We start from the raw sequence: 17,161 nt of genomic DNA, 5'->3' as shown, positions 1-17,161 counted from the left end.
ACGCGATGCATAATCACATCCCTAGCAATGACCAAACATCACAATGTAGAAGACCCTCTGGAAAATAACTCGACTATATATTTCCTGAGTAAATAAATGGCATAATTATAGTGTGAAGTTGGCATCCTGGATTTTCATTACAAAGGGGAAATTCATCATTAAAATGTAAAAGATTACCTTGGCTTTAGAAAAACCAACATCAGTTTTAACGTTCATGTGTAAAAATTTTTTTAAACCTGTGCTTATTTTAGCTGCATTACTGCAATACGACAAAGGTGAAAGTATTGGGGAGAAGATTGGGCTCGGTCAGCTATACCCAGACTTGCCTCAAGGTTTTTTTACGTACTTCTTCCTCGGCTGCTTGTAAAAAAAATCCATCGCATGTAACTGTACTCTTCTACCGGAAATAACCTTCTAGGCCAGCAGTGCTCGCAAAACCCCGTTCTTACAACAGTGCCGCATTCCTGCTTTGAATCAACCGAATTCGCATAAGTGCTGTGTGTGCTAATGGCAATATCACATTTTTGTTTTACCTGCTCTGTCACTGATATGTAAAGCTTTGACTGTGGATGGGTGACCCCAAGATTCAAGTTTAAATCCCCTGATTTAACCTATTCTTCCTGTGACCTCCACACAGTTCAGATATTACCTCCTCTTGATGCTTATCCCATTGTAAATCCAAGGCACTGATTCTTGAAGGGGTGGAGCCATTGAAGAAAGAACTGCGAATCCAAACGGCAACCTAATATAAAATGTTCTTCAATAAATGAATGTCTTGAATCCTCCAATATTGCTGGCACCTATATCACAATATTGGCATAGTGCTCGTATAATAGTAAGAAAGACATTTATATGCCCAGGAAACCCTCACAATTTCTCAAAACCCTTTTTACGGAATGTCCTGCATTCCAATGTTTGGTCCGCTAAAACCCTTTTTACGGAAGGTCCTGCATTCCAATGTTTGGTCCGCTAATTTGTAAACGTTTGGTTTGTGAGAGGAAACAAGTACGGCCATTTTCTGGCCACTTTGCAGAGCAAGCGTACAATTTCTGGTGTTCCCAAGCAGTCTCCCATCAAGTGTATGAGCCATGCAACAACCCCGCTTAGTTTCTAAAATCTGATTAGATTCTTCACGTTCTGAGTGATTTGGTAATTAATGATGGAGAAATTTGATAAAAACAAGGACTCTGTGTCAATCCCATTTTGGACAAATATTTCACTTTACAAAGCAAAAGTGAGAAATTTCTGGTCAAATTCTTCACAGATCACATGCCTTGACCAAAACTATTTCACGTTTGGCTTGTGTCCAAACAACATGCAGATACTAAGGATTAAAGTAAACAATTATCATTTTGATGGGATGTGTTTTCTGGAGTTCCATGAAATACAAAAGCCGAGTCCCAGTTAGGTTATGGTGTTCCAAGCCTCAATTGGCTCGCCTTAAGCCGTGACCTTTTTTTAGAAATATTTGCAGCCTTTTTACCCAATAGCAGGTAGAAAAGTTTCCACCATGATGGCAATCGGGCCCTACGAGTGACGATTTCATCTTCAAGCTTCCGTGGCTCAAGTGCCCTTCATACATCTAATTAAAAAAATTATAGGTACAATATGACATACATCATTGAGTATAAATGATGCCATAATACGAAAGGATTTACCGTTGGGTATAGATGTGGTATTTTGAAATATGTAGGGATCTCTTTAAAGATAAGAAAAATGTCCCAGTAAACTGGTTATATGCAATATATTGTACCTACCGTGTGTAAATAATTTCAATTGAAAAAAATAAATGCTTACAAGCTCTGTATGCGGTCTTCAAAAGAGCAGGGGATATACTTTCGCTAGGTCTGACACAAGGAGAATTGTTCTGTACTTCAGTGCCTGAGACCATTAGGGATATGTAACGAGCAATAAGAAACACTTTCTTCAGATCTCATTGCTATGCAGACTGGTGTTCTTATTGGTGCAATTTTCAGGAAATGCATGCATTTCATGTGATGCTGTATTGCATAAACAATTGTATTTATGCCATTGTAGATCTGATGTAAAGAAAAGTGCGTGATAGACACGTAGCAGTAATGCCGCCGATGATGATGGTGCGCCACAAAACGATGTGTTGCTTTTTATAGATCCAATGGATTGGACACAACTTGTCTTGAGGGCATATTACCATTGACACAATCATCATTAGAACAATGCCCTGTAACCACGTGTTGGGATTCACAAAAGGGACATTGTTTGCCATTACTGCAAAAGTGCCCTTTTGAGATGTATCGATAATAAAAACGTTTTCGACCCATTGCAGCATCGCGCCGATGTGGCGACAATTTTACAAAAGAGATGAAACCTGCGACTCGGAATTTTTGCCGAGTGAGCCAGTGTTTTGTCCGCCCTTTATTTTCATCAGAGATAACACTTGAAGAAAAACAGAGGTGGTGCCCATTGCTCTTGGGAAACCTGCTTATTTAGTGAGTAAATAATCGTAAAATACAATGGGATTTTGGAAATAATAAAGCTGGTGCCACATTCAGGAAAGATTTTTGGGGGGGTACAGTTTCAAAGATTGAAGATAAAACATGCTTTAAACAAAGAAAAACGCTTTAATTTGCATACTTTTGTCACCATTTTTTTTATGTCCAGATATTGGATGGCCACTGAAACATGATTTGTACATTGGGTCACCCTGTATTGCTTGGAGAAACAACTCAAAATGCGGAAATTTGTATGCCCCGGGGAAGTTTTTTAATGTATGTGTGTTGAACTTCCTTAGCAGCGTGCTAATCGGAGGTGTGAAAATTATGTGGATTGGGATAAAAAGTATGAAAGGGGCAAAAATTGGAGGTGCATGGAGTTATTTTTGGAAAGCTGAACTTTGTGTATAAAGCAGCTTACCGGTCGGTATCGAAGAAGCAGAACGTTTTCAGTCGGTGCATTTTTCCACTTTGATGTATGAATAAGGAACATTGACATTGACAAAGAAAATGGAACAAAAGCATAAAGCAGCGTGGCAGATTGCATGCTCGGAATCACACTGCGAGAGAAGTGTGTGGATCCGTGAACCAATGCAGATCAGAGCCATTGTATTGACTTGAGAAGGTGAACTTGGCGCATAGCAAATTGAGGAAGAATGATGGCCGAGCCACAAAACTGGTGAAAGAACGGTAGCCAGAGGTGGAAACGTGCTTGAGAGTGACCACCATGGAGATGGAGCGATGCGGTACACCGGAGTGAGATGGATATCTTCACAGGACCATTATTGATGGCAATGACTTTGGCGCATGCCTTCATTTAGCGATGGAGAGACCATGGCTGTTTATTGCTTTTGCATAAGAGTGCCCTGCTTTATATGCATAACACATGACAATCCTGTAATACGCCTACTCGGAATCTGAAATTGATGTACAGTACTTAACAACTGAAACACATTGAACTACCATAGACCGTGGTTAATGAGGCCACCCATTGTTGCCTGTCCATTGCACTTCATGCCAATTGAACGATTCCTGGCATTTCAGTAATATTACATGCATTTACGTAATAGATTTTACACGTTTCCACTGATTGCAATAATTTTCTTTCCGCTGCTAAATATAGGGCAAAACTTGGATGAGGTTGGAAAAACAGACGGAAAATACTTGTGCTAAAATTGACTGTCGCATGTATTTCAGTTAGTTCAGCTTGCTCTCAATGTAATGCTGTCCACAGATACAACACTGCCTGATGGCAGCCTACATTAATAAGTATGTGCAATCATTAAAAGCTTAACCATAGTGTATACCCTATGTCCAGTGGGTGTACAAAAAACTCGTGATTTTAAAAATAATATGTACTGTGGACATACGAGATTTGTATTCAGCTATGAAATTGTATTCCTTCTCGGCAAGTGAAATGTGGCAACCTGGATTAAATGGGCATATTGTGTCTCCGACATCAAAATCTTGAGCATGGCCGTGTCAAACAAGCTTATTATTTTTACGATTGCCAGACAGCTTCAAGAATTGGGGGATCACAAAAATGGTGTTTGTGTATTTAATGGCCAGCAGTCGCATCCTACGACTAAGATTAATGTTTTTTAGCATGGTAGGAAACCTACAGTACTGTCATCAATGCTTAGAACCTGTAAATTCAGTCAGAGCCTTACAGAGACACAAGGTATTGCTTTGTTCCTACTGTTTGCTGAACGTCTCATAAAAAATCCTTCATTTGTCTGCATGAGGCATGTTTTTACGAGCTGCCGATTTTTTTTATTGTGCTTTTACCTGGTGATGCAGTGATATGTGCACTGCGCTACAAATCCAGCGACCAGAGTTTGATTCCTGACTACGGCTGTTAAAGTCCATGAGCCTAGACCCGATGTTTCACTTGTCAGTACCACCCCCAAGGTCGCATAACATTTGTGGTTTTCATTTCTAGATGTGGCCAATGACAGCGAATGATGTGATAACCATTTGAAATTAGTTTGTCAAGTAATTATCATTAGCCATGTGCAAAAATTTGGTACTAAAGTTTAAGACCTTAAGTGGTACCGATTTCTACTCTGGCCCAAGGACTAGCAATGATGCCTTGTATAAAGGTGTCAGTTTTTGTACCAGTTGAAAGGGTAAAAACCTATTACTATATTTTGCCACTGGTAAAGGAGGTCTCATAATGTAAATGCTTACCCCGAGCTCTCAATACTCTGATAGTGTGCTGTCTTTGAGTTGTACGCCTTTTGGCGTCATCTGGTCCAACACCAATGGAGACTAGGCTCTAAGAAAAGCTGTCTCGGGTGTGGACCAATCAACTTCAAGGACAGTGCATATCATTATCATCATTAGAGTTTTCTTTTTGTTTGCATTTTGACTGCTTGTGTTGTGGTTATTGCAAACATGATGCCTTGTATAAAGGTGTCAGTTTTGTGTACCAGTTGAAAGGGTAAAAACCTACTACTAGACTAGCAGTGAGTAAACCGGTTCTGGCCTTTCTCCCTTGCTTCACCAACCCACACTTGGTGAAGTATTGTCAAACAACCCCAGTGATCAACATGAGCGTGGAGCAGATTTCATTCAGCAGTGGATTGACAAAGGGCTGTAAATGAAATGATTGCCTTACGTGGTATCCACGCAGCATCGGGACGATGAGCGGCATGCGACTTTGGAGCCGTTATTGCTATGGCAACTTGTGTGTTATTGCCTTCAGTGAGACCTAGTGGAATGCCATAATATGAAGGCAGGGGGCGAGTTTAAGCTGAAGTGTGCGGTTGTGTGTTTTTTTATCGACCTTTCTATAAATATGGCATTCTCCTGCGCGCATGCGTGTGGGATTTTTATTTGAAAATAATTGTTTTTTTTTTTAAATGTCCATTTTGTGCTCCGAGGCATACCTCTCCAGTATTCAATGTACAATTACAGCGTTATAAAATTACAGCATTTAACAATCACAGTGCAATGTTTTGACCACTTAAGTGACCTGCCGAGAAAAAAGCACAAATTGGACAATATACAAACGGCTTTGTATATTGTCATTACACGGAACACCTGAATAGGCGCTTTGGCAAATGCAGTCTGTTCTTCTGTACGATTCATTGGCAATTCCTGGGTAAATGTGAGCAAACGTGCCATGGCGCGATGGACATTGCTGCTGGGATCTGAAATCTGTAGCTAATGCGGTTATTCTAGTGTGCGCGCACGCACGCGTACTGCATTGCATTTCTAGATGTACAATGTGACTTAACACTTAAAAGGCTGCCGAGTGAAAAACAAGTCTAAGGATTTTTAACAAGAAAAAAACATGATCGGACTGGCACACGTTTAGGAGGAAGCTAGGGGGAAAACATGAACTGGGGTGCGTCATGAATATTCTACAAACATGCCCAAACGTTTAAGGGTTAAGACAAATACACATGACAAAGCGTCATTTGCTGCTGTTACCTTCGTCAAATTTGAGTGTACAACTTTTAAAACATCGCAGAATTTTTTAATGTATGAAATCCCTATGAGAGCCCTTCCTTACGTTGCAAATAAAGCGCTGCAGACGACGACATTTCCACAGAATATCCTGATATTGTGTGACCGAGCAAGCTGCGTGTTGTAGTATGTTTTTTTTAATGCTGTATTTAAAATTTGTAATGAGATGGAGGCGTTTTGTGATAAAGCACCGGTAAAGGGCACATTTAGCATTTGATGCATGCCCAAAAGTGCACGGGAAATGACGCCGGTGTGTGCCAAATACCACAAGTGGAGGGGGAATGTAATCAAATCAGGCCAGTTGAGCAGGTACTGCTTCTCATGGCTGTGTGTGGGATGAATACATTGTCTTGCCCTATTCTATATGTTTTGAGGCTTTTCAAATCGTGCAAAGCGGCTCTTAAGACAAAATATAAGAAGTTTGCTTTGGGCTGAGGACTTTGATTATGTTGGTACAAGGTGCAGCAGCTGAGCTTACCTCCATCGCCTCCTAAGTTGCATCTCCTTGTGGGTTTCCAGTCTCAAAAGGCAATGTGCAACAACAAAGACAAGACCCCCTCTTTCTGGTCCGTTGGGCCTGTGGCACACATTTCCCGGCTGCACACCAGAAGGTAGATATAGCCCAGCACTGTGCCCTGCTGCTGCCTTTGTTTCCGCGGCATTGAGGTTGGCACTTCTTTTAAGATTAGTCAACTGAGGAGGTCGATGCCAAGTACAAAACCGCCTTTCGTTTAGAAAAGTCAAGCGCATTAAGTCTGCGGCTCGGCAACATTGAGCTACGTGCCGATATATTTGTAGGAAATACGCAGTGCTGTCCTCCCTCTAGTATAAATGTGGATGAACAGACTGTTCACGTCCTGGGTGTAGTTTTTACTCACAATAGGCAAATCATTATTCTGGACAAATATCGTCGTACATTGTTATGTTGAGCAGAGAAATTGGAATAAATTTCTCCTAATTTGACAAACATTGTGGGTCATGTAAGGCTTCACTTGGAAGACTGCAATCTGGGTGGTTGCTGGTAAATATTGCTCTCCACGAGACCACCCAACCATTGGGCTAACACACGGCACATTTTTTCCCCGCGGAGGGATTTTGCAAGTAGTGCTTTTGTCGTGGGAGGGGCAAATGTAGGCTGCCTTTGAATCTGCGCATCCTTAAATAGTGCCACCACCATAGTCGATTTTGCTTTGGTCAAATGTTCGTGCTCTCGTGTGTTTTCTGAGAGCAAAAAAATACCCCTTGTGTGTTACAGCAGCCTAGAGAATTAATAAAATAAGCAATTTTATTATTGATACAGCAGCCAATGAAATAAACATAAAATAGGCTATGTCTTCATCTGAACAGAAATTATGTTCACAATGACAGTAACTGATTTCCTAACCTCTGAATTCTCACTTTGATTAACGGTAAACGCATCTTGAAAAGGCAAAACAGCCTTGAGTAAATCGTATTAAAGCACGTTCGTGTGAATGGCCAGTAAGAAATACCAAATGTTGTCCTGTTATACAGTGCGGTTTGTGTTGTAACAGATGTGAATCGGCAGCTTGCGGAAGGAAGGACCGTGTTTACCTTTGAGCTTTACGTAAGGAATCTGCTGCTGGGAATAAAATGCTAAGGGTGCCATATGGTCACAGGGGAGGATAATGAGGCGAATGGAATCACGTGTCTTATTGTGTCGGGTGCACAGTGTCCGCAGGTATGTAATGATAAAAAAACATCCTAACAAATAACTGTGTTAATACAATTAAGTTAGTACGTAACACACCGTGATTGTGTCCATACGAGAATATTCCTTCCACTTTCCATAACGGTTCGTGTACTTCACGAAGCAGAAGCAAGCATGCATGCATGTCTCGTAGCACAATGGAGCTGTATTATTAAATCTGCCTTCACGCGGGGGTGCGTACGAAGTCTCGCGGTGCTTTATTAAAGCTGTTGCAAAGGAGGGCCGCTGTTGTGCGGTTACAACCGCACACTACCGCAACTGGAGTTAAGATTCAGCGCTGCAAGTGCACATTGGCTGGACTCGCATGTTTATATGCTTTTTTATTATTGCATTGTCTGTTTTTCTTATAATGCAGAGTTCATTTAACGTGTGCGCTTGGTACTAGATAACTGGAACAAACAAAGCATGCCGTTGCTTGCAGTTCGTGGGTTTTTTTGTCGTACTTGGTGCAAACAGCTGTCCATAGGTTTGCCTCGCCGTTGCTAGCGGAAGAGAATTTCAGCGTGGGCTGTGAGAACTGAGCATTTGGATGTTCGGGGGCGATGCGCCAGTGGCAAGGTCTGGTTCTGTTGAGGTTTTTTTACACTTGTGTTGAAAGCATGCGACGATGTATGTGATGCGTCTGGCCAGTCCACCGGTCCCTCAATGGTTCTTTTCTCATTACCGCGTGCACTGTCTGCGTAATGCAAGGCATTGCAGCCCAACCTGCCCGTCACTCCACCGCTGCCAGGAGACTTGTACGCACAGGATGGTGGGAGGGGGGGGGAGCAGATGACGGTAACAATAGTAAATGTAGGCGTGTGTGACATCTGCGCTGGCGCCATTCAATGGTGTGGGCCTCCTGACGTATGGAGATGTGGCCTTGTTTGCACAGAACGGTTTTGTGCCAAGAAAAATATCAGTCTTCACCGTACACTGAATGCAGGCCGAAGGAGGCCTTATGCCGTGCGTATGTTGACGTTCGGATTTTAAAATATCCACTCCGTTAATTTATTTTTATCTGCGTGTCGGTGCCGAGGAACAAAGATGCAGAGACCTATAATTAAAGAGAATCCTTTGGATCTGATTAATTTTTTTTTCCGGATAGGTGCGGGGGGGGGGGGTGTTTACATGCTTGGGTTTTGGCTCAATCTTGCACTAATTTTGCAATTGATGAACAAAATAGCACTCATTTATTTTTGATTGGTTGCAGATTGGTGCGTATTGTTTGCTTATATATTTATTTTAGTGATTAGCCAGGATATGGTTGGTCTGCTCCTCATAAGATACTGTCCATGATAAATGTGTGGATAGTATTATTCTTTAATTTGTATTACATTGTTACTCTGTAAAAATATCATGGGGTATACTGTGTGAAGGAAAGAAAAGCAGTGATCTCATATCATGATTCATTCAATTCATTCAATAATCTGCATGAACAAATAATCCCTTGTGATATGCTCATTAAGTGTTTTAAATGCAGCTTATTGTACAGTGGTCGGCATGGCTTAAAAATGTAACCAAGGATTTCCATGATAATCAGTCGTACCTGTCACTGAGAAAGACAGTCGAGTGAAACCCAGAAACATGGTTACCCAAATTTACATGCATTAATCCCCATTATACATTTTTAAATCATGCCAACAATAAACCACTTCTGCACACATGTATGCCTCCAAGAAGTTGCTTCTGGCATGGTCTTAAAATTATGCTACCGTCAAGAGCTGTTTCTGTAAACAAATACTCCCTTTTGGTAGTGCTATTTATGAATACAAATATGGCCAGAAATGAAACATTGGCTATCAAGCAGCATGCATTTTGTGTTTATGCCTCAAACAATTCCTAAAATAAATAATCTTGACTCCCGCGCAGGTATTATAATGTGCAATGCTGGCTATGCTTGGACATGTTATTGGTAGCACAATAGTCATCTGTTTCTGGGAGTTATTTAGATTTTGCCATGGCGACTTTAGGTTTATTTTAGAAAGGTACGAAAGCTGCTATTGTTCATTTTTCGGTTTGTCCACGATTTTTTTAGACAAACCCATGTGTCTTGCATACACTGGCAGATTATCCACGTGTTTATTGATTACAATGGGCGTTGCGATAGATTTTTAGGCTATCGTTTGAGCATTACTTATCGGTGCTGTGCTATCGGTGCGTCACGTCGCGCTACGTGCTCACATTCCTCTGGCAACCGTTTAACCCTGGAGCACAAACTAATGGGCGCGATGATTATACGCAGTGCCGGACAGTGCGCTGTGCAGGTTCACATGGTTGCGTGTCAGCCTCACAAAAATGGCCACCAGCCTTTTTCTAATCGTAGCCAATATAAGTGCTACATTTATACTTTATTTAAAAACGTTGCTTGTGCCAGTGTGTGCTAGAGACCAACTGCTCTTCAAATATGTATATTATGCAAATATGATAACTGCAAATGAAAGCGGGCAACATTATACGTTATTTTTGTAGAGGGAGATGCAACGATAGACCTGACACAACATGACGCTGCTGCTCATATAACCGATGCTTATACAAAACGTGTTGTTGCATTTTCAGGTTCTTTGAGAGAAAATGCAGTCGTTCAGCGAGCAGCTGGGTATAACCAACCCCCAACCAGGAGGATTAAGAGAGGGTTACCAAGCGACGGGCCAGTACCGTGGCTTCGAACAGCAGCAGCAGCAGCAGCAACAGCAGCAACAGCAACAACAGCAGCCACCGCCCCCTTCTGCCTCCGGGGCGGGGGACTACTACAGCAGCCAGCACCCGTACCACAGCTATCTGAACAATCCCAGTGGATATTACTACACCGGGGCCAAGCCACCGCAGGCCGCGCAGTCGGCCACGGGACTTGGTAATTACCTCCCGGCCCAAGATGGCAACTACATAGGACAGTACAACAGCGAGGGGCAGCTGCAGTGGAGGGGCCCGCGGTCGACACCGCTGCCGTATGCTCTGTATGAGCAGGACCGCTACAGCAGCCCCTTCTCCTCGCCGCACTACCAGCAGACGCAGGCACCATCGCAGCAGTCTGTGCAGGGCGTGCGGACGGTGCAGCTGCAGCACTCGGGGGGTGCCCAGCATCCCCCGCCTGCCCCGACGCCCCTCTCCCAGCACCCTCCGCCGGCGCCAACGCCTCTGTCGCAGCACCCAGCGTCAACCCCGACATCGCTGACGTCTCAGCCGCCCACCAGCCTGTCTCAACACCTCTCGCAGTCCACCATGTCACATTCGCAGCAGCAGCAGCAGCAACAGCAGCAACAGCAGCAACAGCAGCAGCAGTCACCCCACTACCCTCCGACACCCATGCACTTTTCGCAGCACTACCAGTCATCTTCACCATCCCCTTTTCAGTCTCAGCAACATTACAACCCAAAGTCGCACCCGTTCACCATGTCGCAGTACGATGCCCATTTAACTGGATTCCCTAGCGGTGGAGGTGGTGGCAGTTACAGTAATCAGGGTGGCGGGTTCGGGTACCAGCAAGGAGCAGTGGCAGCCGGCTTTGAGCAAGCGCAGGCAACACAAAAGCGGCAGTTCTCAACACCCCACAGTCAAGCTGCTGGTCAGATTAACCTATACAGCAATGCAGACATGGGGGTGAAATCTCCCTCGCAGTTTCACCACCAACCGTTCAGCCCTGCATCCACACACTCCCCAGCTCCACAGCAGCAGCAAATTAAGTCCCCTCCATACAGCTCCAACACCTCTCCCATGGTTCAGAGCCCTGAAGGGAGCCACTATCTTCAAACGCCCCTCGCCGGCAATGTGAGGGGTCCCATGACGCAGCTGCTGCACTCCCCAAACCCGTCCACCACGTTAGCAAATAGCCACTTCAAGGCTCCTGCTTTGGATGGTGGGGTGAATGCAGATGTCAGGAGTGCGACCGAGTCGAGATCGTGCATGGACGCGATGCGAATTAACTTGGATGCCGTGTCCAATTCTGACGGCAGCAAACCAGCGGGCGATGGTAGAAATGTTTCTGAGTGCGGACCTGGGCCAAGTTTGGACATAATTAGGAAAGGGACTGATAAGAGAGCTGATACCAGTGGTGGTATTAATATGACCGGAACAGGTTTGGACATCAGAACGGCTTCAGATATCGGTGCAGGAAGTCAGGAAGCGTCACCTCTTCCTGAAAGCAGGAGGATGGACCCGAGTCTAAGCAGCTTGAACGCTCTCAGTTCTCAGGTCGAGAACATTCCAAACACCGTTCAACAACTGCTGCTAACGGATCCTCTTGCAGCGCATAAGAAGGGTGGGAAACGGTCACCAAAAAAGTCGGAAACGTTGCGTGAACAGCCAGGGAGCGTGGAATCCTCGATAAAAAGCAGCAACTGCAGTAGCCCGGCCGGTTCTGAACGGATGCTGTTTGGCGAGGAGACCGATGTTCAGAAATCTTTTCACTTGGAGAACAAAGATCAGCTGCTCCAGAGTCATTTGTCGTCATCCTACATGCTGCACCGACAGCAGCCAGTACCTAGTATATCTCACGGCACAGAGTTGATCTCTCCTGTATCTCAACCCAGACTGGTTAACAAAGACTCTGGAAACTCGGTAGGAGCTCCTAAAGAACCCATTTCAGGAAACCACTTGACAAAGGGAGATGGCAAATGTCCTGGCGTTATTGTTTCAAGGGATGGCATTGACATGTCCTCAAAGGAGTACGTCATACGTAAGGAGCAAGGTGGTGCAGTTGAAAAAAGTGACACAAACTTAGTAACTGAGATGAATGAGCGGTGGCCTTTTCAGTGCGTTAGCGTTATTTCTTCGGGAATGGAGGATCCCACCAAACGGGAGGCGGACAGTCTGACGGGGGAAATAAATGTAAATAGAGAAAATGCTGTAAATATGAGTTCTAGGCCAAGTACCAGTGACTTAGTGTCCCATGTAAACGCCACCAGCACAATGGGCAAGTCCTGCCAAATGGCAATACCTGTTCAAGAAGCCAACAATACGAGTAACGCAAAAGCTTCAGATGGCCGATATCATTCACAGTGTACAGACACCCCCAATAAAGACCACCAGGGTGGGTTTCCCACAAAGTATGGGCCCCCTCAGTCATCTGACAGATGCTCGGATAGTGCAGAGAACAGTCGCATTGCTTTGGAAAGTTTTAGTAGGCTCATAGAAAAATCTGAACACGAGCAAATGTCTTCGATGAAACAGCTGATTCGTGACCTGTCCATTCCACTCCAGAGTGTCGATAGTCATGTTAATAAAAGGAATTCTGCATCTCAACAACCTGATCAGCTGTTGGGTTCCAAGGGCGAGTGTGTATCAAACCATCAATCTGAAATCCCCAGCAGAAAATCTCCGAGGTCCAATACGAGGTCTTCTGTTTTACAGTCAGCCAACATGGATAAAAATCAGTCTGCTGTTGATTTTTCCCAACACAGTAAATCTCCACAAAAACATGCCCCCGGTAGTTACTTTAGGGGTGGTAAAACATCACCTGTAAGAAGCGTTGCCCACGGAATGCCCATCACAGCTCATTCGGCACCATCCGCGGCAATGGGAAAACCCAACCCAGTGAATGCTTACGATTCCAAAAAGCCAGGAAGAAATGTTGAGGCTAAAAAACTCAAATTGGAAATTCCTGCACAAGCGGCAAGTGCCGAGGGCATAGATTATTCCATGTCTGTTACACCTGACAGAAAGAGGTCGGGACGTAGGCCAAGTGTCAAAAATTCAATTGATGGCCAGCAAAGGTCTCCTGTTCACGGTCATACAACAAAACCCTCTCCACTAGTACACAGCGATCAGAGTGTTAGCTTGTCGCCCACAAAACCATCTGCAGGCATAGACATGACGGGGAACAAGAACACTCCGCCAACATTGCGAAGGTCTGGAAGGCCACAGTTTTCACCAACAGACAAAAAAGGAACCATAGACGACGATGGAAATGAGAAGCGGATGGATGAGCAGGGCAAGAGGACCGAAGAACAACAAAGTACAGAGGCTGCAGGGAAAAGGCCTTTGCGTCGAGTTAGTTCAGGCTCCGCGGCTGAAAACATTAAAGGGCCTGGAACTGCTGGAGTGAGTGTCAGTCCTGCTACCAGCCCTCAGCTGGCAAAGAAATTGCAGGGTCCTCCCAACAGTCCCGTGTATCCAACAAGGATGAGCCCACGAAAGACATCCCCTCGTGGAAGTATGTCTGCGGAAGATGGCCCCATTCTACCCGCTTCGCCCTCTAACAGGGTTTTGAGTCAGATCAGACAAACTCCGTCGGACCACCAAATGGTAAATTCGACTACCAACTCTAAAGGAGAAATGGGAGAATCAGCAAAACCGTCTGCATCGGCTGATTACAGGCAGGGTATGAATAAACGGAGGCAGGTGTCAGATGCAACCATAGCCATTGACATGTCGAAAGGAAACTTTGCACGAAAAGAGCTTGCTTTGCGCAATGACCAGGAAGAAAATGACTCTATGAAAAGAAAGTACAAACAACCAGCTAAAGACCTTTCTCTAAAGAGACCACGTTCCGAGTCGTTAGATGCTAACGTTAACAAGCAGGCATCGGTTGTCAATGAGAGCCAGGTAAAAGCAAGTCCAAATTCTCACTGTAAACAAAGTCTGTCCAACCTTCCAACTCCGGGTAGGACAAAAATTCTTCCTCCAAGAAAGAGCAGAGGACTGAAGTTGGAAGAGATTGTCCAGAAAATCACATCGCCAAAACGATTAATTTCTTCTTCGGCCAACAATACTCCCGATGGACACACAAATAGTTCTTGTCTGGAAGCAATTCTGTCAGGAAACACTGATCAACATCGTGTTAAGGTCGAGCCGGAGGATAAATCTGACAATAAATTGGCTTTACCTGCTCCGCAGCAGAAGACTAATTTAAATGTAAGTCCAGGTAATCTGGGAGTAGTTTCTCCTGAGATAGTAACGATTACAATAGGGGACAGCGATGAAGAGATGCATGGGGGGACCAACAAGGGAATCAGAAAAGCTGCATCCTTACAGCCATTTAAATATCCAAACTCTGATGGCATTACAAAGCCAGGAATGCCTCCAGTGAAGTCACCGCCCCATGCCATGAATCGGGCAAATGCATTTCCTGCACTCCCAACGACATCTGTACCTCAAAATGCAAATTCTGCCCAAAATATAATGAAGGCATCCACCTCGTCCCCCAAGTGGTCCAGAGTTAATTTAAACAATGCTTACAACACATCTTCCACATTGTCCCCTCCTGGGCGATCTACTTTATATCGCGGACCAAGGTTTCCTGCGGCACCTAATATGCCAACATCGTCGAGTTACACTGCCAGACCCAGGACTCCTGGAATTGTTGGCAGACCGAGGGCTCCACCTGCTGTAGTGCAACCCACTGGCTCGGGTTCAGCGACGAGACCAATGGTTTCAAGTCCGACGTTCAGACACAAAACACCGAGCCTGGCTGTCCGCCTTGCAGCACCTGGTACGATGGTCAGACCAACATTGTGTTCACCAAACGTCAGGCTTCCAGGTAACTCTGTAAAAACAGCATCTAATGTCCCAGCAGTTAGGCCTTCTGCTACAGGCCCAGTCATAGTCAGAGCATCGGCCACAGGTTCAGGCGCAAAGCTTGCAGAGCAGCAGTGTAGGTCGTATGTAAAGGGTTTAGACAAGCCTGTGTGTGCTATTAAAAAAGAACCGGTATCTGAGAGTACAGCCAAGCATGATGCTTCTAATACTGGAAAGGGTGATGAGACCAGAAAGAGAAAGATGATCAATAAAGGAAAGAAATTAGGGCCAGTGGCAAAAAAGAGAAGGGGGCGACCCAAAAAGCAGTTTGGACCCAGAGTGCAGCCCAATGAGCCTGAGATAAAGCTTAAATCTTTGTCTCACAGGCCTGAAGAGAAAACCGATTCGAAAATCAAATGCTTCTCTCCGTACATCAGATTGCAAAACAAGAATAGTTTAAAGTCCATGTGTACTGTTGTGAACAGCAATGACGAGGAGTCTAAATTAGACAAACCAAAGAAATCATCTGGCACAGCGCTCACGCAAACGGTTTCTCACATCGTTCCATTGTCATCCTGCTTTGTGATGGGTCGAGTGGTAACGGACACCCAGAACAAGGGCGCGCTCGTGTGCTGCTTTTGCGGCTTCTCTGCCAACTTCAAAGAGCTCGGGGACCTCTTTGGCCCATACTACCCACAAGGCCACGCACCTGCGGCAAGGAAGCCTCAGTCGGCCCCAAGCAAGGATCGTCCGAGCGAGGATGCCGAGGTCGCGAGCGAGACGACCCGAGTTTCGGAGGAGCCCGAGGAAGCAGGACACAAGGCCAGCCCTGCCGAACCGGCAGGGTCGAGCGACCACAGAGGAACAAAGAAGCCACGGGCAGGCTCCACGGACGAGAACTGTGCGTCGTTACGCGGGAGCACGAGGGGGGCGCGCTGCCGCAAACCCAGCTGCTACTGCTGCGTGGACAGCGACGGGGCCGTGGAGAAGAGTTCGGACGGTCGCTCCAGGAAAGGGAGGAAGGAGGCGGCGGAGAAAGAGTCGCCGACTGCGGAGGCGCAGCCGCCTCCCGAGGTGCCGCTCGACAACGAGGAGTTCTGGGTCCACCAGCCGTGCGCCGTGTGGACTAGCGACGTCTTCCTCGTCGGAGGGCGGCTCTACGGACTGCTCGAAGCGGTGGAGATTGCTCGTGACGTTGTGAGTGTGGCTTTGCATTCTTGAAATCATAATCGCAATATGACCTTGTCTTTGTACAAATCATTGGCTTGTGCTCTAACCCCTTCCTCTCTCCCCCAGCAAAAAACAGGAGCTTATTCACCATGTACCATTCACCAGCATAAGCCATTGTTTAAAATCAAAGTACAGCTTTACGAAAGCACATTTGAATCTTATCCATATTAATGACATCATAAACTATCCTTATGGCTTTAAAACCAAGTCTTTTGTGATTCTGTTTCAGCGTTGATTTAAAGCCTTTCAGAATAAAGTAGCCCTCCCCATATTTTTTATTCCCGACATCGTATATATACAATGCTGATATGGCACCCAAAGAAAAAAGTACTGCTGAAATAATGCTCTATTTGCTTTAGCTTTGCCAGCATGACCTTCTGCGGAAACGCAAAATAAACACCTAAGTAAATGCGTGCCGTGGGCCTAATTCATTTGCTCCACCTACAAGGCCACCCGCAGCAATTCGTGTAGTAAATGGGGGGGGGGATCGTTTGCGAAACGTGACTGCGTCTCCGTCCTAAACTTAGCTGCCACCTTCCCCGGCACACCACGAAAACGAGGGTAGAGCAGCATCTACAGCAGGCGGTGCGCCCGCTGCAATTGTGACTTTCCGCGTCGTCGGTGTGCAGTAACTCTCTCGCATTGCACCCCACGGCACAGCTGGGACCCGTTTTATCGCACGGCGGTGTCACTTGTCTCGCCGTGGAAGAGCCGAATGAAAAATCTACGTTTCCCTGCAGATCTATGTTGCGATTATCACATTGCATAATATCACCTCCACGTGTTTGTCATGTGACTTAGATATTCCCAAGGTGGAGGAGTT

At 45.3% G+C, this 17,161-nt stretch overlaps 1 protein-coding gene across 3 annotated transcripts in view; it reads left to right on the top strand.

The window, feature by feature from the left end:
• Positions 1-17,161, top strand: part of LOC133347136 (transcription factor 20-like) — a 29,328-nt gene that overhangs the window by 6,295 nt on the left and 5,872 nt on the right. For all 3 annotated transcript variants that reach the window (XM_061559153.1, XM_061559144.1, XM_061559163.1), the window contains one exon: positions 10,213-16,305. In XM_061559153.1, coding sequence (XP_061415137.1) covers positions 10,228-16,305 — 6,078 coding nt within the window. In that variant the 5' untranslated portion in view covers positions 10,213-10,227. The remainder of the gene's footprint in view (positions 1-10,212; positions 16,306-17,161) is intronic.

The sequence above is a fragment of the Lethenteron reissneri genome, chromosome 3 (genome assembly GCF_015708825.2).
Source record: "Lethenteron reissneri isolate LAM-NWPU_2019-01 chromosome 3, ASM1570882v1, whole genome shotgun sequence".
NCBI classification, from domain to species: Eukaryota; Metazoa; Chordata; class Hyperoartia; order Petromyzontiformes; family Petromyzontidae; genus Lethenteron; species Lethenteron reissneri.
Note: the sequence above shows the minus strand (reverse complement) of the source record. Positions and strands in the feature narration are given on the sequence as shown.